The sequence below is a fragment of the Notothenia rossii genome (genome assembly GCF_949606895.1).
Source record: "Notothenia rossii genome assembly, chromosome: 1".
In the NCBI taxonomy this organism is placed as follows: Eukaryota; Metazoa; Chordata; class Actinopteri; order Perciformes; family Nototheniidae; genus Notothenia; species Notothenia rossii.
The window spans coordinates 83,232,420-83,254,978 of record NC_136912.1 but is presented as its reverse complement, the minus strand read 5'-3'; the positions used below and the strand labels follow the sequence as shown (position 1 = coordinate 83,254,978).

Here is a 22,559-nt window from a genome sequence, read left to right as displayed (position 1 = left end):
TAGAGGTTTTTTCTCCTCTGTAATTCAGACCATAACATCTGTAGAGTATTAAACGCTTGGACAACTGATGTTAAAACTATGACCACTGCGGAACAGATTACACTGAAGTGACATATTAGCTCATGTTGTATCAGAGATGATCAGTGAGAACCCACAGTTGTGCTGTAGGGGGAACAAATATAGTTTTTACTGTTTCTTGTATTGCATCAATATCCATCAGCACAATAAATGCTACCAGACTGAAAATGTGTACAAAGCCATAGTGGTCTTGTTTAATATAATACAACTTTTAAGGAAATTCTAGCCATTTGAACAAATTATAATAATATAAAAAGAAGATCTACCCATCCATCATAAAAGTTCAGTCTCCTAAAAATGTTTCATAAACTGAAACTGCATTGTCAATTACGTTTGAAAATAAATGTAATTATCCTGGAATATTTTGGGATGTTTTGAAAATGGGATGATAATCGGATGAAGCCAATCTTTGAGCCAAACCCAAAAACATAATTATCTTAACACAAACCATGAGCTTTTACTAGACCTAAGAAATAAGTTGGTGATGTTGTTTTTTTATCATGATAATTCCATGCATACATCATTGAGAATGCAGTTTATTGCCTTTTTTGATATTATTTTTGTAGGAAACAGGGCTGCGAGCTATGTAGTGTCAAAATATGTGGAATACTCAGAAATGTTTGGTCTTTGAAACCTACTCGCACAGAGAGAGGGAGATAGGAAAAGAGAGATATTGGGAGAAGAGGAGGCAAAGAGCAGCAGGGGAACGAGCATTCCAGCCTCATTTGTATTCTCCACCATCCAATTCACTCCAGTTCATTTACATCTCCGCTACTTCCATAGCAACAGCAGGGGGGCTATCAGGAGCATCTTTGATATAGGTACATGACTCTGAAAAATATCTTGTCATTTCTCTCTGAAAAGACGCAATGAAAAAAGACTCCCCAGCACACAGACAAGCATCGCTCCTTTGGTGTTAAAGTGGGCTTCTTTAAGCAGAAATGTCCTCTCTAAAAGGGACTGTTTCTTAGATTAACGCTATTCCTCATCTACCACTGTCACTTGTAGACACATAAGCCTGCACAGATAAAAGACTTTTTTTTTTGTTGCTGTTATCATTTTACTGTGTTTAGAGAAACAACATGGACACCAGCAAAGGCTGGCAGTCAAAAAGGAAAGAAAGGTTTCTAATTTGCCTTTTCTAATCCGGAAGACTTTGAACAAATATAAGCATCAAGTGTTGCCGAGAGACAAAATGAAAATGCGCTGCACCAGCATGAAAACAAAGCCTCATCAAATTCCATGTACACTTGTATGTAAATCAACCTTAAGGCCTAATTAAGCTCTATGGGGATCATCAAGGTCATAAATCCGTTTTTTTTCCATAATGCATTATTGACTTCACATCATCTGCACATGTCGGCTGACTGCACTCACGCAAGCACACAATGTCATCTCACTGTCTAATATCGGATAGTCCTGGGGCCAGGCGGTGTGTTGTGTGTGTGTGTGTGTGTGTGTGTGTGTGTGTGTGTGTGTGTGTGTGTGTGTGTGTGTGTGTGTGTGTGTGTGTGTGTGTGTGTGTGTGTGTGTGTGTGTGTGTGTGTGTGTGTGAGAGCGAGGGAGGGAGAAGTGGGGAGTGCTTTTTAGGTCACACAAAAAAAGCAAGGACACCCTTCTGGTAATGAAATGGCTGCGATGACCATCAAACAGTAAATTGAGTAACAGTAAACACATGATCACTTTCATATTTGAGCCTTAAATTACAAAACATTTTAAAATGATGAACGATAGGTCAAGGTTTTGTGCCCATTGGTTTAGGGTACATTTGGTTCTATGATAGATAATTTAACCCTTACATTTAAAGTTGTGCTTCCTGCACTTTCAGTGTGTTAGCAGAGGACTAATCCTATGAGTCATTGCTCGGGAGAACTGATATAGTGCAGTCCCAGTCTCTGCCTTTTAGCAACAGCAAGCCCTTTGACCCTCATTACTCAGCCTTATCATTGACACAATTCCCGAAGATATCAAGAGATCTAGAGTTTAAACATTATGTGAGTCATATTTTGTTCTAAAGCATGTTCATAATGGAATGGCTATGCGCCTATCATCTCTTCCTTTGGTCTTTTTTATTTCAACATTTTCCATTTCAAGTAATGAAAAAAAATGGTCAAACATTCATTGGGTAGCGCAGACTTACTTCTCTGCTCCAATGAAGCGTTTGATGCTCCTCGATTCAATAAGGAAGCATTTCCCAATGGGTCACCAGTGGCAGAACACACAAATGGGAAGGCTCCATCTGCTTGGTTTGCATTCCCAAAGTGCACTTCCTCAAGCAGACCACAGCAGTGGTTCCTCTTACCGACACTCGGCCCTCATGTGTATGCATTTGTGCCACATTATTCAGCTAGTGCTTCTACTGACCCCCACCTGGCATTTAAATTCCCTGACCAACTGGGTAGTCATGGCCTGATGACACGACTGCTGCTCCAACTGAATTCTTTATGCAGCTCTTATTCCAACTAGACTGCAGACCTGCCTGCTCCTAGGTTAGGTTGATTTCTATGTGACTATTGTACTCTGATACGGTGGCCAGAAAAAATAAATAATAGTATTTATTTATTGATTGAGTTTTTTTTCCACCCCTTAATACTTTGAGAAGAATCTGGCAAGCAAAGTGAAATTATATTACTTTATTTCATCAAGGATTGATTGGGAGCTATTCATTCCAGAGGCTGAAAATTATATAAAAAAAGGTCTATCTCATGTATTTTTCTTAGAGGTGAATGGATTATTATGACATGTAAAATAAGGTTCCCCATTTATTTATTTTTACTAGGAATGTTCAAATGTGGATTAACCTCGCTTGAATCTGGTCCAATCCATATACAATGCCAGCCCTCACATGTCACAGCAGGGGTACTTTGCATTTAAAGACTTGTCAGATGTCCCTCATGCTTATCGCCCTTAATTATTGCTTGTAAGCCATTAAAAAAATAATTTGGGGAATTGTGTGTTTGTTGGGAAATGGGAGGAGGGGTAGTGGAAATAACAAGAGCAACAATTAAGCAAGAGGCAATAGTCAATCTGAGAAATCCTTATATAGTAAAATGGGCTGATTCAAAATGACGGATATCCAGAATCAGAATCAGCTTAATGGCCAAGTAAGTGTGGACACATTGATTTATAACATCTCCCACCAAGTAAACATGCCTTTAAAGACTATTTTTCTTTCAGCCCCATCATTTATTGAGAGGTGGGCTTAAGAGCAGAGGCCCAAGCCCTTGACATATGGCTGCACTCAGGGGTCATTATGACTCAGAAGGTCAAAAGCCGAGTCACTCACGGTCAAGTCGGGGTGATTTAGCAGGCCCTAAAGGGCTGGACCTGACGTGTATTATGTGTGTCAGCAAGTAAACCCACACTTCATAACTTAATGATGGCCGACAAAAATGGAGCAATGAGCTGTAACATCTTATTATTGAAGTATTAGCAGCCTTGCTTAAAGGTGGGTTATGTAATTTATTTCAGAAACACTTTTTGTTATATTCCATGGAATGCTCTTAACATCCCGATAGCAATGAATATATTAAATGCTTTGACAATAAATACATAAAAAAAATTCATCTGTGGACGCCGTGGCACTGTAAAAAGCACAACCAATCATCTGAGCCGGCCCGGCTAAAATAACTGGATGGCCTACCTGCCTGTCGACCTTTCATCTGTGCACAAACTTATCTCGTGCCCTCATTGGTCATGTGCGCGTTTGTTTGTGTTGGAGGAGGGGCTCTGTAAGGAAGTCTGAAGGAAGAGGCAGATTTGTTTCCGGTTGTGTACTTTCAAATCCTAGCGCACTCGAGCTGGTTTCTCCAAAATTACATACACCATCTTTAACTTAAGCTGGGGGAATCTTTACTGCAAAGAAAAGGATGTAGGAAGTTTCAACAAAAGTGGAAAATACTGAATGTACCAGTGGAGCTCTTTAAGTTAACAAGCTTCATAAATGGGCACTCAGAGTTCCTTCAAAAGGCCTTGGTTCTAAATCCTTTATATTTATGGGCGTATATTCACCAACCCTCGTTTACAGGAGCCTCTTCAGGATTTACTGCTGCTCTAAATCAGGACTGAAGCACGAGGACAAAGAAGATTCCACTAAGGGCAAGCCAGGGATATCTTGCATCTGACTCTCTAGAGTGAACTGTAAAATCTTAAGCCTTTGGATATATTTTGCCTTCCTGAATCTTTCATTACGAGTTCCGCAATCGGTTTTCATTGCATGACGTCTCAACCAAAACCACTCTTTCCTGAGCTTCAGAGAACATGCCTTTCAACAGCACCCTCACAATGAAAACGTGATTACATACCCCTTGAACACCTGCAGATTGTTGCTGTTTACATTAGATATTTCAGCAGATATGGGATGGAAAACCCACTGGCATGATTCAATGGTTTCATAAATAGCAGTTCTCCACTCCACTTCAATGCATTCATCCCTCTGTTGCGCTTGTTGCTCAAATCAGACGGAGCAGAGGGACTGAATTGCTCACATTGATAAAAACATGTTATTCACAGTATGACACAGCATGCACAATAACAGTTAATTCATAACAGTTTACAATCTTGGCATCCGTCTCCATTTCAGAGAAGAAGCTGAGGCCTATGTATGTAGAAATTGAAATATTGCACTCCGTGTGACCTGAACACTGCAGTCTAATCACCTTAAAATTCAAAAGTATTACAGAAGCAAACCAGCTGAGCCTGCTCATTTGTCTGGCATAGGGGTACACACTGCTTCCTGGTTTAAAAAAAACATCTAGACTGGATAATCAAAAACATTCTCCTCATCTGCCCCCTCCAGACTTTATCAGCGGTCCTTGCGTGAGGTCTGTCTGGAGTCCTTGATGTCAACTACACAGGCTCTAGCAACATGAAGATATATCAGAACTAAAGAGCCTTTGCTTGTTCTATAATCATACTGGTAGTTTCTCAATACACATGCCTTTCATGGTACATATACCAGCCCCTTTCAAATCTGATCATGCAGCAAGTTAACGGCACTGTTTTTTCATTCTGCTTCAGCAAGTTACAAATATAGAACATAAGAGAAAACTAAAAGTTTAAAACTTGAGGCACATCTCTGACAAATTGAAGCCTACTTACAAAAAGATGCCCACATACTGTTAGTCACATCTGCCATGGCTCGATCAGAGACAAGTGAACAACACTATGAATGAATAGTTGTTTGGTTATAGACCAGTGCACTGGAGATTGATAAGTCATGTTTGTTTTTTATCTGTATTTTGGATTCAGAGGAGACTCAATGGGTTATAAGAACATATTTGAAGGATTGTTTGGGATATACTTGTTAGGGACCCACATGTTTCTACCTGAGCAAAAACAAAGTGAGACAAAGCATGACGGTAAAATACCACGCAAATTGGGACATGTGGGTAGACGACTTATCTAGGGTGCGTGAGATCCCACCCAGCGAGGGCCTCGTGAGACCCGTGTGAATGCCCATTATCCACAAAGATCAGCACCGAGAATGATGGGAGAAGGTAGGTTTCACACTAAGTCTTAGGCTCTGTCACGCTGAAACACGCTCCTAGACAAGTCTGAAACCCAATTAGGGAGCATGTTAGAGGTTGAGCGCCATGTCAAGCACCACAGTCCTGTTGTTTTGTGTGAGAAGTCTGCAAGACTTAATTAAACAAATGGCCACATCCTTGCAAGAGTAAAAAATAAACAGCAGAGGAAACTTCCATTAAGTAAGAGGTTAAGGGATAAAAAGCCTCATAAAATACTATATACAGTATCCCTTATATAACCAGCAAGTGGAGGAGTGCAACTGGAGTTGCAACAAGGCACCGTGCCTCCTGTCTGAATAGTCGTATCTGTGTCACGGCCGAGATGCCAGCATGAGTTATGGACGGCGACAGACCACAACAAACTAATGATTCTTTCCAAGGTTATCTCTGCATAAATAACCATTAAGAAGAATGCTGATGCAGCAACCCACAGACACAAAACATAGGCCTCTAGGATGGCATTAAAAAACATTTGCCAAGGGCACTGAGTCAATAATTATGAGATTCATACATTGTGGGTTAGTGGAACATATTTTAACTGCCTCAGTAGCCGGGTGAAGGGAGGGTCTGTGTTTGGGTGGGAGGGTGGCATGATGTCAAGAGCTCCGCCATGCTCTTGCATGACAAACACCAACCTGGAGCCACGAGTGACAAAGCCCTAATCCTGAAAATCCCTCCTTCCTTTGCTGAAAATCCTAATGAGGATTTGAAGTGCTCAGCAGGGAGGAGACCCAGGGGCTGTGGTTACACCTTGCCACGGCTTGCTCTCCCTGTCATTGTCTCCTTGTTGGCCAAGCCTGGCTGGCGACAAAAGAGACATGACAGCATGGTGGGCCTACGTACACACGCTCCACGCCTGCCTGGCTCCACGGGAAGCCAGATTCCTAAGTCTGCCGCAAACAACCAGGATGACATCAAGCGGAAGGTTGAAATACAAAACCGACAGAAGTTGTTTACTAAAGACACATGAGACAAAGGAAAGATTCACCCCTTTAGCCTTAACTGTTTTAGTGCCCTTTCCAAAATAAAATACATTGGAAGCTGTAGAAAAACTAGCTGAATTGGCAAATAACCATAATGTAAAATAATGACCAAATAAATGATTTGTTTGTATTAACAAATGAGCTATGGGCCAGCGTTTTCAAAGAGGTCAGGGAAGTGGCGTGTGGTGCCGCAGTGGGGTGCTTTCATTTGATTTTTTTACAGACACAACTCTGGCACAAATTAGTACTTCAAAAGAACAGGCCTACTGCCCGTGGTTTCACATTGACACTTGACAGATAGTATTTTGATTTTCTTTCTTTTAAAGATAACATGTTCAAGCCAAATTGCTGAGAAAAAGGCCCCTCGTGGAGAAAATGAAAAGTACATCACCTATAAGCATAGATACTGCTTTGCCTCAGAAGAGAAGGCTTGTGATATCTGGATGTTGAACTGATTGGATTTACCTGCTGGGTATTAACCCTTTAACAGTTCATTTTGAAAAAAGCACAGGTCTTTTTTTGAGTGTAAAAAATTGAGGGATTGGCCATTTTCAGAAAATTATATAAATATGCTTACATGGTTAAAGGAAAAGGCTAACCGGAGCAAATAGGTGTTGGCGCGGCACTGGGAAGTGCCGGTCCTGTCCTTGTAGGTTCTGTCTCACAATAAGCCCTGGGCTTTTACTTCCAGTAATTACATTTTCAGAACACCTTGATTGTCTATTTCTCTCCATTCACTTTGAGATGAAGGCTTTAAGTCTCTTCTCTTTCCCTTTCACACGGTACAAAAAGAGGACTTTTAAAGGTGCCCTTCCCTGTTGCCCTTGAGAAATCTCAAGTACTTCAAACATTTCAAGCTTTGAGGAGAAACAATAGTGTGGTTTTAGGGTGTACAGACGGAACAGACATTCTCAGTGTCAGACTTGTTCAAACAAGTCCTGCCACTGAAACGCAGCTTTTATATCATGGCCAACTCCTTACAGTATGTACCCCCCAAACCTTACAGATACAACCACCCCAGGCTCCGTTGTAATAGAATGACAATATGCAATCTAGGGAAAACAATTTCCGTTGAATCATTGTTTCATTAAGTCTCCATTACCTACTTAACATTGCCTCGCTTTTATTGTAGAGACTGATTTTATAATAACTGTAAAGCTTCCATACTGTAAAGGCCATGCAGCAATGACACTGATTTCAAAACAGTAAAGAACATCCCAGTAAAATCGGGTGCATCAACACATAAACAATGTAACACACACATTTTCTCCTTTTTTTTGAAGCATGTCCAGCTAGCTGCACACTTTGCCCTCCTTACCTCTTGACAAAGAATCTTGCTCTGCTCTCTAAATCTGTCCCTGTAATCCTTTGAACAGAGCGTGTGCCTGAGCTTGGTGAGAATTGTTATTCTGTTGCTGATACAGACAAATCCCTCCAACCCAACCAGACTTCACGTAATTATTTTTGGAAGACATGTGAGCCAATCTAACCATGTGTTGCAAGGGGGCAATGACCACAGTTTTTACATTTTTGCAAAAAAGCAAAATTACACCTTCATCTCATTTCTGGTGGGTTGCTATGGTGACATCCGTAGAGGACACTAGTAGGACAAAAGGAAATAAACCTGCAGCATCAAAGAAGATCACTCTGAATGCCAGAGGGCAAACAATATCAAAGCTGGTTGGAGTAAAACATACTGATTAAAGTGATACTCTCTTTCTCAACCAAAATAACCGTGTACCGTGTATATGATTTTTTTACGCAGGGAAATCTTTGACTATTGCCTGTGATACTTCAGAGTGATTTGTCCCAGGAATGAATGCCAATAGAGTCCTTTCCCATTTAAGACAAAAACAGGATGTTAGTAGATTGTTTGTCCACTTGTCTGGTACTTCCTCATCTAAAAATGTGTGTTAAAAACTGCTCAATAGAGGAAAGTAGTGCATTGAGAAAGAGGCCTCCCAAACATTAAATATTTCATAAGAAGCTTTACCGATAGGTAAACATTTAAAAAGAAAAATCAATGGAGCAGAGTCCAAGATATCTTGTATTTAAGTCTATATTATGGGTCAAGCTTCGGCAAAACTGGTTTTTGCCCCTTGACTAATGCAACAAATAATATATTCGCTAAGACTCTCCCTGTTTGCTAAATACCTATGTCTCTTGAACTTCCTGCCCCCAGTTTCTACTAAAAACCTAACTCTGTGAGAAAAACGAAGAATAAAGTCTCAAGTCCAAGCCAAGATAACCTCGGATGGCATCATTAGACTTTGGAAATCTCCCTCCAGAGCCACAGAAGACATGATGCAACTGTTTTAACAGCCTGGGTTTACTACTATTAATAATGAGCAAACTGAACTTCATGTTTCCATTAACAACATTTCTTCTTGAATTTTAGACTTTAAATGTGACAACCCCTTAGAACTGGAAATATGTTGAGTTCCATGTCATACCCGGAATCCCATATAGTGTTTCTTCTCAAATCATTATGTCCATACTGATATTGATTTTGATTACAGTATCTATGTCACAACAAGGCCCTCTTGGGATTTTGCAGTTTCACGGACATACTGCGAGAGCACTGGCTCAAATGTATGTTCCCAGATCCAATCACAGGGTATAAAACAGGCCTGTATTTGAAATAGTTGTTATAATATTTGCTGTTTTACCATGACTGTAGACAATGTCGTACTTAAGGAGAAGCTGTTCACATAAGGGACAGAAACATAGAATGATATCTCCAGTATAGCATGGTTAATTCTATATTATATGGTTCAGAGACCCAGGGCTTCTTTGATATGTATAACATCGTGAAATATATGCAGTTCATCTATATATAGCATAATTAGAATAATAAGTCCAAATCAATTTTAGAAACTAATGTCACTGACTAGGCTGCCTCCATTGTGGATACATACAAGCCTTTCTGTTCCCAGATGTGAATAAAATAAGTAAAATGGGAGATGAAACGCCTGGAATGGCAGTGAGTAGGCTGAACAAATACAGATCAGAGTCATGTAAAGTTGTCGGGCTGATGCAGTAAAATGTACTGGATGAGGCATGATTTGAATAGAAGGAGAACAGAGAGAAACACAATCCCCCACAGCTACAGTTTCAATCTTGGCTGTGTATATCTTCCTTCAAACGCAAAGAAAGCGAAGGGAGAAAAAAGGACCAAACTTATGACTATTTACTGCATTCTACTAACCCATTTAATTCAATTATAGAAATGCATTAAAAAGATATTAGGGGTAGACGCAGTTTAATGAAGCATAGTAACTTGGGGATATTGTTTGTAATGAACTGTTTCTGGGCTGATCTCTGTGGCTGGGATGGGGAATGGGAGGGAGGTGAGGGCGGAGCGGAACCAACAAGAGGAACAGGTGAATGATAAATGTCGTCAATAACCTGGTTTATTACTTTGTTGCGTTTTCTCCTTCCCAATGATTTGGAATAAACGTTTCTTCTTGTGCGACAGTGATTGCTAACTCCCTCCGTTTACCAGAGGAGTGTCCCCTGTGAGTCACATGTAACCTGTCAGCAAACAGTCTCATACCATACAGAGATTAACCTTATCTCATCCACTTTGGCAGTATGCGCCCTGACCAATCACTGGGAGTTAGACATGTACCATATAGATCCCAAACGGGCTTTCCATCTTTAAAAACACTGAGTTTTATGGTATGTGGGGTGAAACCAGGAGCACTGCAATGCACAGAAACTCTCTAGGGTGGGGACTATCTTTCCTGCCCCCTGAATACGCTTACATATAGATACCTAGGCTTTGAAATGGCAAACTCTTATCTTTGCGTGAGGTAACTAAAATGATATGTCAGGGTGCAGACATACTGTATAATGTGTATTACTGAAGCCCATAGAAACCACGTGCTAAAAAAAAATTCTTATATGAAAGATCCAAGCCAGATGATAGAAGAGAACATATGGTAAAACACATCATAGCAGTGGGACTTGCTGCAGTGTAAATTAAGCATCTTGATGAATCACTACCTTTTCAAACTTCAATCAATAATCCTACATTATTGAGTGTTTTAAAAATCAGTAAAACAGGTATAGTGAACATTTGGCACCAACCACCTTAATCATGCTTTTGATGTATTGCATTGCAAAGATGCCAACTCTAGTTTTTCTAAATCAAATCTTCAAACATCACCTCTATTCTCGTGATTAAACACTAACATGTACAGGATACACTTTATAAGATATGGATTGGCTGCATACATCTTGTTATTATGAGACAGCTGAGAGTGATTTCATCAAAGTTAAATGCACTATGATTAAAACACATTCAAGCTTTATATTTTTCGAAGTGTGAAATCTGTGTGTGTCTGCCATGAGACATTCCAGAGAGGAATTCACAAATGGATCCAGCTCTGATGCCACTGGGAACAACTGACGCTATCAAGCAGAAAATCTCAGACAAATCACAATTTACCAACTAATGAAACCACTCAAGATGATCCCCCATCCGCCTGTGCCCACTGTCTTTAGAGCTGCATTACTTACACAAGCACCGCCTGCACTCAGAGGAGCAGCTCTGGCTTCAGTCACAATTTCACTGCTCATTATATATTTCTAAATAAGACAATAACAAATAATATGCCGGCAAAGGCTTTTGTCAAGCCTGAAAAGACGCTCATTGAAAAGATGCTTTTAGAACAGTGGCATGTGAGAACAAAAAAATCTGTTTTACAAAGGAAAAAGTTTCATGAGTACTTACCCTCTGTGGAGTGCACTTGTGCTAGTGTGATGAGAAACCAGCAGAAGGTCTGTAGTTTCAACAGGGAGCATGCCATGGCGCCCGGGGTTGATGGTTTGTGGCAGGATTGTGTTGCGAATAAAAAGGTTCTGATTAGAAAAGTCCAAGCCAACCGGTCTCAGAGATGCTCATCATTGATCCTGTCACCTGTGGAGCAGAACAAGAGAGACGTTCAGTTCAGGGGTGAAATGTATTCCACGTGGTGAGCTCTGCCCCTATGCAATTTCACACAGGAAACCATCCTGTCACACTTGATGCTGCATTTGCATTCCACTGCAGAAATGTGACAAACCTTAAGCTGTGAAATGCTACAAACCAATGCAAAGCCACCTAAATAAGCCCATAAGGTCAATAATCCTGAGAAGGGAAATCCCTTAATGGCTGCTGCTGAATGCTAACCATTTCACTGGCAGGGAGGGGCGGGATCAGCGCTGTCATCAAACAGATAAGGCCCTGTCCGTCTCCTCGTGATGCTAACTTTATCAGTGCTGTGTCAAATTACATTTTCTGTACCTTATACAAGGAGGTATCTTGATTAGAACTTCTAAAACATGTAGGAATTGTCTAACCAGTAAAAAAAATTGACATATGAGTAAGGATTTTAAAGTGATCTTGATTGGAGATCTCCATCTACTAATACTTCTCACCAAAAGTCCCTCCATTGTAGAACAAAGCTTCCAACAGATTGGAATCAGCCCTACAGAAAAAGTTTTGTCAACTAGCCAGAAGAGTTGCTTCAGGAACTGAACAACTGTAAATTGACACGGCATCAAAACTCTCCAACCACATGGCGGAAATGTTAAATTAACTGACAGCAACATTAAATGCAAAAAGTATCGATGGTAATAGCTTGGTGAACATTAGCTAAAAAGCTTTTCATCCTGCATTGGTCTGCATTAGCTTTGTTGATGTCTGAGTAATAAAAGGAAAAACTTTTTAATAAGAGCGGAGGATGTATACTTTGTCTTGTCTGGTCAAATACTGATGTCATTTTTGTAGTTTAGTTATTTTTAGACATGGTCAATCAAACAACAACATTTTTAATTAGCTACATGATACTGTTTATTTAAGTAGACTTTCCAACTACCTTTCCCTCAGCAGAGGTTTAAATGTAACACTCCTTCTATTTGACTGATGTATTGTGATTCTTTCCACCCCCGCGCCCTAGCCAAACAAACAAACAAACAAATAGAGAGACACTGCAGAGCAAATGGTCATTTTCTCTGTTGTGACTGACCACAAACCACCTTATCTCCCCGGCCCCTTCCCTCCTCAATCCCCTCCCGTACAACTCTACTCCCCAGAATTCCTCTCTCCCCACCTCATCCATACCTGTCCCTTTAGTACTCGTCTGTTTGAGTGTTTGTTTTTGCTTTCTTTTGCTACAAAAGCAAATGGCCTCCTCCCAGTCACGGATACAGTGCTCTGGCTGTGTAGGGTGAAACCTAATGCCTACCTGCTCGCCCAGGCATGCGTTTCACACGACTAACGGCTCCCTTTTGTCTGCATGTTTACACTGCTGGGCTTAGCTCAGTTCTCTCACTCCCATGAACCATTAGCACATTCACCATGGGATTTGGCATCACTCTGGCAACAAGGCACATAGGACCCCATTAGAAAATGTTTTTTAAATAATTTTTAGTCGATCAAAAACAACATGCCATTTTTTCTTTTGTGCATTCAGCTTGGAAATGTTTGTTAGAAAGCAAGGGACAGAGTGTACTCCATCACACTAGGAGTTAAAAGGAGAACTCAACTGAAAAGACGGAGAGGAATTATGTTTTTCATGTCATGTACAGCCAGACCTGCACAAATTATCTTCGGCTTGTTCCTCAACTCTAGAGACGATCCACGGCCTGAAGAGTCTTTGATCTATTTTGTCTGAGTTCTCAGACAGCATGATAATTCATCGCCGAGAAATGCAGGCCGAACACATCAGCCAACAAAGTTATAATTAGGCCTGCCATAATCAGCTCATCTAGTATGACATTGGGCCTCACCTGAGACCTTTAATTTTAGAACCATTTAAAAAAGGTTAACAGGAGCACAGCACACACAGCCACAATGTATTTAGCCTAAATGGAATAATATGCAGTCATGAGACTCGACAAATCAAAGTTGATCACGGAGACCAAACAAAACCCTAAGCCTAGTCTTTTGGCTGATCAGCGCACAGGTCACAAGTTAAGTTCATCAAGCAAGTGGCTACAAATAATCAGCCTACAGCTTACACAGGTCCATACAGTATAACAAGGATCTAAGCAGATTGTCTCCACAAATAAGCTGTATAGTGCACATATAGGCTTAAGTAGCTTCATCCGTGCGCACAAAGTCTTAGCTCTTACTCTTTTGTCCACTAAGACAGACAATACATAGATCACCCATACGTTTAAATGTTAATGACAAAATGTGCTCTTTATATTGTCATGGACAAAATAATATACTACCTTAGAGTAACAGTTTGTTTACTTGGTTCACAATAACCCCATTTCCAAAGGCATAGCTAAATTACTTAAACTAAATTCACTAGCAGGCGAACATTAAAAAGCAATGTAATAAAAGAATGAAGAGATATACTCTGTAATCATTGTTTTAACATGTTTACAGGCACCTTAGGTGTTAGCAGCATACCATTTATATCACTGTCACTCAAAAATATTACTTCCATTTTCCCACCAACCCTAGCCTTGTCACTCTTTTATCGAATATAGTCTCACTTTGCATCAGGTTCACTCTGTGACCTCTGTGGAGCGTGCAGAGAATCAAAACACAGGCACTTCCAGATATACCTGCCAAGTGCAATTTCAAAGACTGATGCTACGCCTGCTCGGCTTACGACCTTGACACCGGGTAAGATAACCTGGTTAAGGTCTATAATGGTAGTTGCATTAATTAGTGTGTTGCCTTGCTCTGGTTGTAATCTAATGATTATAGTGCACAGACACACACTGATAGTCCCAATACAGATGCATGCTGTGCCCATCACTTGTTTAACAATTAAAAGTCTTCCATCAAAACACATGACCTCTTTAACCTCCAAACCATTAGAAGAGGTGGTATTTTCATTCTTATTTTTCAAATGAAATACCTTATACCTACAATATTAATTATATTAGGAGCAGGTGAAAAAGTGTGCATTTGATGTGTGTCTCTCGGTGGCTGCAGGGGCTTGGGTTTACAAATGTAAACAAACTATTATAAGTCTTATCCCGAGATAATAGTGTTAAATCATTATGATTATTCTTGCTTGCCTGTCATCATAGTGTAAAAAAAGAGGCAACGTGCTCTGCGGACCTCCGGTGTCAGAATGTAGAGACAAAGATGAAATGCGTTTACACAGCTTTGCCTCCCAGGCAGTCGAGACCCCCTGCTACGAAGAAGAAATGCAGAATGTAGATCCCTAGTACGTGGGGACGGCTGTTCTGTAAATCGATGATAACAGTCCTAAACTTTAATATATTTTGTATCATGCTGTGAGTGTTTAACATGCTGAGACACCAAAGGCGCAGACTGAAGGAAGACTGCCGTTCTCATTAAACGTGCCGAGGTCTCCACTCTCAGCTGGGGGTTTCTTTTCTCTCTCCGCCTTGAAACAGAAACCGACGGCGATCATGTCTCGACTGTTTTCTTACATCGCCCTCGACTTGGGTGTGATCTTAGAACAGGTTTTAGCATCTGCAGAAATGTGTTGTTGTGCTGGGATTGGGAGTTTATAAGAGAGGGAGAGTGGGTGGACAGATGATGAAGCGCATCATGTTCAACATGGCTGCTTCTAATGCACCAGACAGATAATGAAGGCAATTTTCCGTGATTGTTAAGCACAGATTGCTAAAATGTATCGCACTGCTTTGGCTAAATATGAAGTCATTGCAGACATGTGTTTAAGTACTCTAAAAATGGAGAAGCCACAGGGGCTTGGGCCCAGAGGCGGGAAACATATGTGTGGGTTAAATATTCGCAAAACAACAGAATGCTTTATAATCGACAAGTGAGTGGCAGAAGTTTTGAATTGCAGGAGCCCAGTTGGACTTCTTAAGGAAAAAAAAGAAAAGGCTGGGTAACTGGGAGGAAGGGGGTTATTAGAGGGAAGGGGAGGGGGGCTGATTGAAAAGGACAGTTTGAAATTTGAATGCAGCGGGGGTCTGAAAACAAGAGGCAGATGTCAAAGAATGCCAGGCTCCTTAGACAAAGCTCCTGGTTGTCCCTCTCTAGCTGCTAGAGGGCCACAGGAGAATAGAAGAAGAGTCGGGCCATTCTATAAAACGAAGTCTGGGAGAATAGAGGGGGGGGCTAAGAATAAAGAACCTGGGAGGGGGAGTTGAGTTACAATGAGAGATTGACAGCTTGCAAGTCTTGCTTGACCCTTGAATTAGCCCCTGAGCTTTCAACAAACCTCAAGAAAGAGTTGGGATGTTAATTGTCACGGAACATCACAGGGATGCAAAGGAAGGGAAATATGGGGCCGGAGATTCACTGAAATGTAAATCAGAACCAACAGACCACCACATGTTGAATGGAAGCAAGACATTCAGTTTCTGTTGGGTTTCCCAACAGCATACTCATACATGAATTCATACATACTATAAGACTCCTCTTATCTCTGTTTCACTTATATCTATATCCATCACTTTGAGGGAAAAGCTGAAATACCTGGGGACACTGGGCTCAGTCACAGAACATTCAGCCTCAGCTGTGGAGGAAATATATTCCCAAAAGAGATTGTGTTCCTACTTTGACACTGCTGAAGACGTACAATTTGCAAGCGTAAATCTGAAAATGTGCACTCCAGAGGGGAGAGATTGGGCTGGTGATGGGATGAGTCCGGAGCCCCACTGAGTCAGATGTGGGGCGGGGAGGAATCACAGGATGACCCCTCGGCTGAGGGAATGATTGAGAGCAGCACCGGGCCAGAGGAGCTGAATGACACCCAACCTAACCCTGTGTGACTGCTGGTGCCCCCGACGCAGACCATGACCCTGACGGGGGCTCAGTCAGAGAAATACCAGGTCAAATATGCATGCTGCGCAGCAGGGCAGTTGGGCGAGTTTAGAGGGGGGGGGGGCTGAGGGTGGGGTGGTGTAGGAGGTAAAGGGGGGAGAATGGGGAAAAAAAGTGTTTTCCTAATTGTCAAACATACTTTAATTTTCACATTGCTTCACAAAACAATTGGTAGTTTTAACCCTTTTTTCTGTTTCTATATATTAATGTTTATTTTTACACATTTCTTGATTTCATAATAGATTGTTTAATATTTGCTTTTATTTGACAGTTTAATGTAACTGTGTTCATGTTTGCACCATTTTACACCAAAGCAAATTCCTTGTATATAAAAACCTCCTTGGTAATAAACCGTATTGTGAGATGTCTGATTAGGACAAATATGCCTTGTTTGACTATATTCCCATTTCAACATTTGAGAGTACATAAAAACAAGTGTTTTTGAATCTGTGGATCATAATGTTTGGATCTAATAAATCATTACCTAGTCTAGCTCTTAGGCAAGCCACATTTTCAAAGAAAATACGAAGCAAGCAAAAGAGAGCGGCAGTGTGACATAAGCGCGGGGCTGTCATGCTCATTGCTCTTAGGGTTTGCACCATTGATCATATTTATGAGCCACTCAATTAATCGATTAGAGTACTACCCCTCAGGACATAAGGCTACTAAATAAAGCAATCACAAGCCAAACGCTGGAACACTCACACTCGTCAATACATTTATGGAAACAAAAATGGAAGCAGTGTCAAAAACGATATCATGAAATATATAATTATTTCAGGTCTAATTTTAAATCAGAGAATCCCATGTTTATGTGGATATTTCCTAATTTAAAAACGCCAATAATGTGTTTTTTGAGTCTCACATGTTGTTTATCAACTGTAACCCCAGGCACTGAGTGCTACATTGCCCTCTGCCTGAATATATATTTAATCTTTAGGATCATAATCACTTTAGCAATGCAACACAAATCCTATTAGCGCTGAAAGATACCTACACCTGTCTGTCCACATGGATTATAGCCAGATGATTTGCCACGGTAACAAAGTTTTAATACAGGTTCCATACATTTTTAGTTGTAATTTTGATGTTTTACTGGGAAGTGAAGTGGATTATCTCAAATGAAATTTCAAAATGTCATTTCCACTTGCCGATAGCACAAAACTATTCCTTTCAGGTCTGTTGAGATAAGAATGATTCAGCCAGGGCCGTTAAACGGTGTCTTTGCCAAATGTTCCTCCGCTTAGGAATTAATAGGCTGACATTAATACAGCTAGATAAATAGGAAGGTCAGGAATGGGAGCCCTGCCATTATATGGGCATCTCATGGTGATAGCAACTGCCAATCAAGTGCAATAACTCCTTGACACGATATAGATTCACCTTGGAATACTCAGAGAGCATTCAATATGTAGCGTATACTCCCCAGTCCAGAAACCCAATCCAATTAGTACGTGCACATAAATACTTTGCAGGGTTGTTTGTCTGAGAGAACATTAGGACACCAGAAAAGGAAATATTTGTTGTGTGATCCAGTTTGCCATGACTAAATAAGTAAAAAAAAAAAATCAGGGATTATACAAACTGAGCTCGGCAGTCGGCCCAGATATTCTCCCAAACTCATCTTCTCTATTTCAGCATGAGTACGATCATTGTTGCGTTCATGCAAAAATAATACAATGTGGCCAAGTAAAGTCAAGCAGTGGGGGCAATGAGCCACTGCACATTCACATCAACACACAGCCAACGTGTGTGGTAAAAGTGTCCGAGCCATTCATGGTGTTTACATGCTTGAAACTGTACTATGGCGAACAAATAAACAGTTGAGGTCAGAGATTTGCTCTGCGAGGTCACAATCACTGAAAAACTGTTATTGAGTTCAGCAGCTTGTGTCACTTATTTATTTTGAGTGTTGCCATTCATCTAAAACAACAATGTGTGTTTGCAGAAAAGGCACCGAGCCCTTTTGGATGCACTGTGGTTTTACTCTACGATAATAATGTGCTGTATTTACTCGGATACGCACCAGTAGGCAGTTTCTGTGACCCTACTCCCTCCCCCCTTTTAAAATGAGCAGCCGAATGGTTAAAAACCCGGCTCTATCCTTCTATTAATGACCTCACCATCAATAATGCACTGTGATCGTGAGGCGTTAATAAACAGGATGATTAATTTTTAAGGTAGTGGGCAACAACACAAAACATGACGAAAGTAACGGAGACGATGACTTGGAAGAGATGCATTTAAAGCGGCAACGGAGCAAAATCGTTAAGAAATAGCCATTTATCCATGTCATGTGGTGTTGGCTATGAGAACACAAAAAACAAAACTGAGCAATTATCTGTTGGAACAAGAAATCGAGGTAATGTTCTAACGCCACATTGAATAAAAGACGTGTCCTGAAGTGAATCCTCGGCTTGCGCTGAATGTACACTTCTGATATTGAGCTTGTTTTGCACAATCCACATCTCAATTTCTAAAAGCTCCAAAATCCTTTTTATTCTTTGTTTGCTTTGCTCGTTCAGTTATATCTCCTCCTTTGTGACTGGTATATTTAACAATGGCTTAGTACTCGCTGTAAACAGGATTCACCTCATCAATGCACCATTTTATATTTTTTCTCAGTACACATTTATTCAAGCATCGAGAAAGATGCTCTTTAAATGTTTCTTAAATCACCCGGAATAATGCTTAAGATGCACAAGCTTGGAAAACAGTGGTTGTTGTTTCTAAAGTGGTGTATATTTTAATTTTTAAAGCGGGCTAATTCCTTGAGATTAGAGGCATTGTGCATAATGTGGCCAACCTTGGCTCAGTGTCTAATTGAGGCTTTTAACCTTTCTGTGGCTCGGAGGAAGGACAAACAAAGCCAAAATAAGGGACACAATCTCAGTCCTCACTAAAATAGAAAACAGCACAAGGACCTTACCCTTACAGCAGAAGCAACCCTACACAAATTATTCCCGCAGTAGAGTGGATCTGTAGCCTACTTCACCGTAGCACATTTCTACCCATGCGCTGTCGTATCTATTTTCAATCTAACAGATAGCTTGAATGCCTTTGTGAGACAGGGGAAGCGGCGTATGTCAACTTAAAACAAGGTATACTAGCACTGTGTCTCGTTCAAGAAACTCAGACAAAAGAAGTGGGTGTAGTCCGTTCCTGAAAGCAATCACTTGTCAGCCCTAAATCTTCAATCATTACTGCCGTGACAGGTAATGGTGCTTGTTCAACCTGATGACGGCATATTGGCAATGGTTTTAGTGTTTTTCAAAGACAGAGAAAATGTCTAAAAGGCATTTAACCGCTGCTCAGAGAATGAAGGCTTTACACGCTAGGCTGCACAATAACATGAAACTTATTCTGAACGAAAAGTGATTTTAAAAAAAAGAAAGAAGAAAGCCAAGCATATAATACTACATTCATACACAGCTACATTACAAAATAGTGTCATTTGAGCTGCTTTGAATTTTCAAGGCTACATCATTAGACTTTCGGTGTCACTACTCCTGCCCTCTCCCCACTTTCAGCTGTGAAAGAGAGAGGACAGTTTTGGGGCTGATTCTTCTCCATAGTGTTCATTAGCATAACATCAGAACAGTGTGGGGGATTGTGATGCAAACTAACCCAGATTGGCTCATTCCAACCCCCTCTTTTAATAACTAAGGTGCCACTGGATCTTACTGTACACTAGATCAGACTCTTTGGGACTGAGAGAGAGAGAGAGAGAGATAGAGAACATTTCCTAAAATAAGTCTTAACTTCAATTTTGATGTCAGATATGTCATCAAGCAAACACTTGGCTTACATTCAATAGATGAGAGCGAAAGCTGCTTTAGTTTAGGTTTGCACAAATATAAGCATATGGCTTGCCACAGGAGAAATATGATCAAAACGGTAGGTTACAAAATATAATTATGTGTCATAGTCAAAATATCTATTTTTAAGAATATGCCCGCTTCCAACTGACCATGATTCAGGCTTGACATAATTGAAAAAAAATATGGAAATGGCTCTGTGGCTTATGTTATCGTCCCCTGCCACCCACAGTGGGACAGCAGATACAGCAATCACTGCTTCTGCACCTTGTGTATGTTTAATATGTGTTTGCTCTTTTGTGATAACAAAAGGGGGGGGGGGGGGGGGGAACAAACAGGGTTTTCTTTTTTTGTTCCTTTTTTTCCCTCTCTTTCTCTGAATAGCTGGACCAAAGTCAGGGAATCTAAAGACACCAGGAGAGCGAGCATACGGATACAGGAGACTGTCAAGCAGACTGCGATAAAACATTCACTAGGAAATTATCTCCCTGTCATAAGGCCCTCCTGTTTTGAATACCAAAGGGATTCAAATCCCCAAACAAACTCTGAAAGGTTGACCAATTTCGTGCTCTGCTAAACGATAGCGCATTGCAGTACGGGTCGTACCTTTGAACCGTCGCACTGGAGGTAGTATGAAGCAGAGATTTAATCCCTGTATCTCTGCATACTGTAGGTAATCCACTGAAGTGTAATTGCTACAGCTCTAAGTTACACAAAATAATGACAGGAGAAGAAGGCTCACTATGAATATGAAGTGAGTGTGATAACAAAGTCCCATGTTGAAAGAGAAGGTAATACTTGGACAAGGGCTCTTGCTGGGAAGGGACATTCTCCTCTGAACAACAAGCGTCTCTGTGAGGAGGTTTCTTAACACTATGCTGCATTCAAAGCCGCGTCGATAAAAAGGAGAACCTCATGCCCAAAGAGTTTAACAAAATATGAACATTGTCTTGTTATACAAAGACACTTTGATTCATACATAGTCAGAGTTAAAGCTTTTGCCGCCCTTTTTGAAAAGCAATCGTGAAAAATATGAAAACGCACTTGTGTGTTAAGACTGTGTGTTATACAAAGTAAACATTTTATATTTTAGGCTCAAAATGTGTGAAAAAGTGGATGTACAATTCCCAATACGGGGAGCACCAAATGTGTTTTTCTGCTTGGTGTAAAACGGTCAAAATTAATTATTTACTGGGTTTAAAAAATGAAGAAATCAGCTTTAAAAGCAAAAATAAGCCTTCCGTTAGTCACATGTTCACATTCAAGATAACTTTAACTAAAATGTGACTCAACAAAAAAAAGCCATGAATAACAACCATAGGTTAAACGAAGTGATTCACTGGAACTTCAAAGGAGATATTCTTATCTAGCTTATAAATATTTAGCTCTGTCCTGTGAATATTTCCCATCTCTGTCATCGTTCTATGTTTTATACACCGTAATACCCTCAGCGTCAATTAGCACTTTTTTTGGGGCGATCACTGCATGCTCCAGTTGGAAGAATCGTGTTAGGAAAGCTTCATTAAACATTTCTGTCCTGGCACAAAATGTTTGACTTCTTTTAAAGTTTAAAAACCAACTCTACAGCAGAGAGTATCCTGTGGCAGAGAATACAGAATATCGCTCCAGAGTGAAGTCTTCACACTCTTCCCTCAGCTACACTGCTTCCATTATGCACAGAAGCCTACGAGCCTATTCAGGTGAGAGAATAAAAGATCTCTTTTTTGGGCCGTCTCAGTAATGCGAGTAGGCGTTGCGGTGTCTGCAACATTCACCGTCCCTGGCTGATTGTTAGACTCAGTTTCTGCTAGCTACATTTCAACAGCACCATTTACAGTGCATCGGTTCCTAGGGTTCATCATCGGCAGATCTTTTAGAGCCAATATCTCATGTACTACCTCACCTTTATAGATGGACGTTTTCAGGCAAGATATGGCAAACTTTCTGTATCCTTTAGGCGGGTCTCGGCCTCTTCGAGCTGCAGCTCCTCGTCTACCTCCGGGCCTGCTGGACCTATTTCTGATGGTAATGGCTGCCGGAGCCGCTTCCTGTCCACTCACTTCAGACTCTGTGTAATCAGCCCGGGCTGATGAGTGACGGAAATGCAACTAGTTCCACTCTTTACAACGACAAAAAACCCTCCTTTTTTGACTGTCCTCTTTACGCTGTTTTTTCTCCTATTTCCATGAACTACTAGAGAAGAGCACTTATCACATTGGTTCAGCTGCTGATGCTGAAGCTAAAAATGAAACGTGTTGCCGGGCTCAGATGCAGTACTTGAGAATTTGTGCAGCTTGCTCAGAGCTTCCTGTCCTGTCATCTAGAGCTGCTCAATTAATCGTATTTTAATCGCAATTACGGCTTGCAACGATTACAA

General features: G+C 40.7%; 1 protein-coding gene across 24 annotated transcripts in view; it reads right to left on the bottom strand.

The window, feature by feature from the left end:
• The window catches only part of adgrl2a (adhesion G protein-coupled receptor L2a), a 211,228-nt gene that overhangs the window by 56,640 nt on the left and 132,029 nt on the right, over positions 1 to 22,559 (bottom strand). For all 24 annotated transcript variants that reach the window (XM_079678636.1, XM_079678637.1, XM_079678623.1 and 21 more), the window contains one exon: positions 11,328 to 11,513. In XM_079678636.1, coding sequence (XP_079534762.1) covers positions 11,328 to 11,403 — 76 coding nt within the window. In that variant the 5' untranslated portion in view covers positions 11,404 to 11,513. The remainder of the gene's footprint in view (positions 1 to 11,327; positions 11,514 to 22,559) is intronic.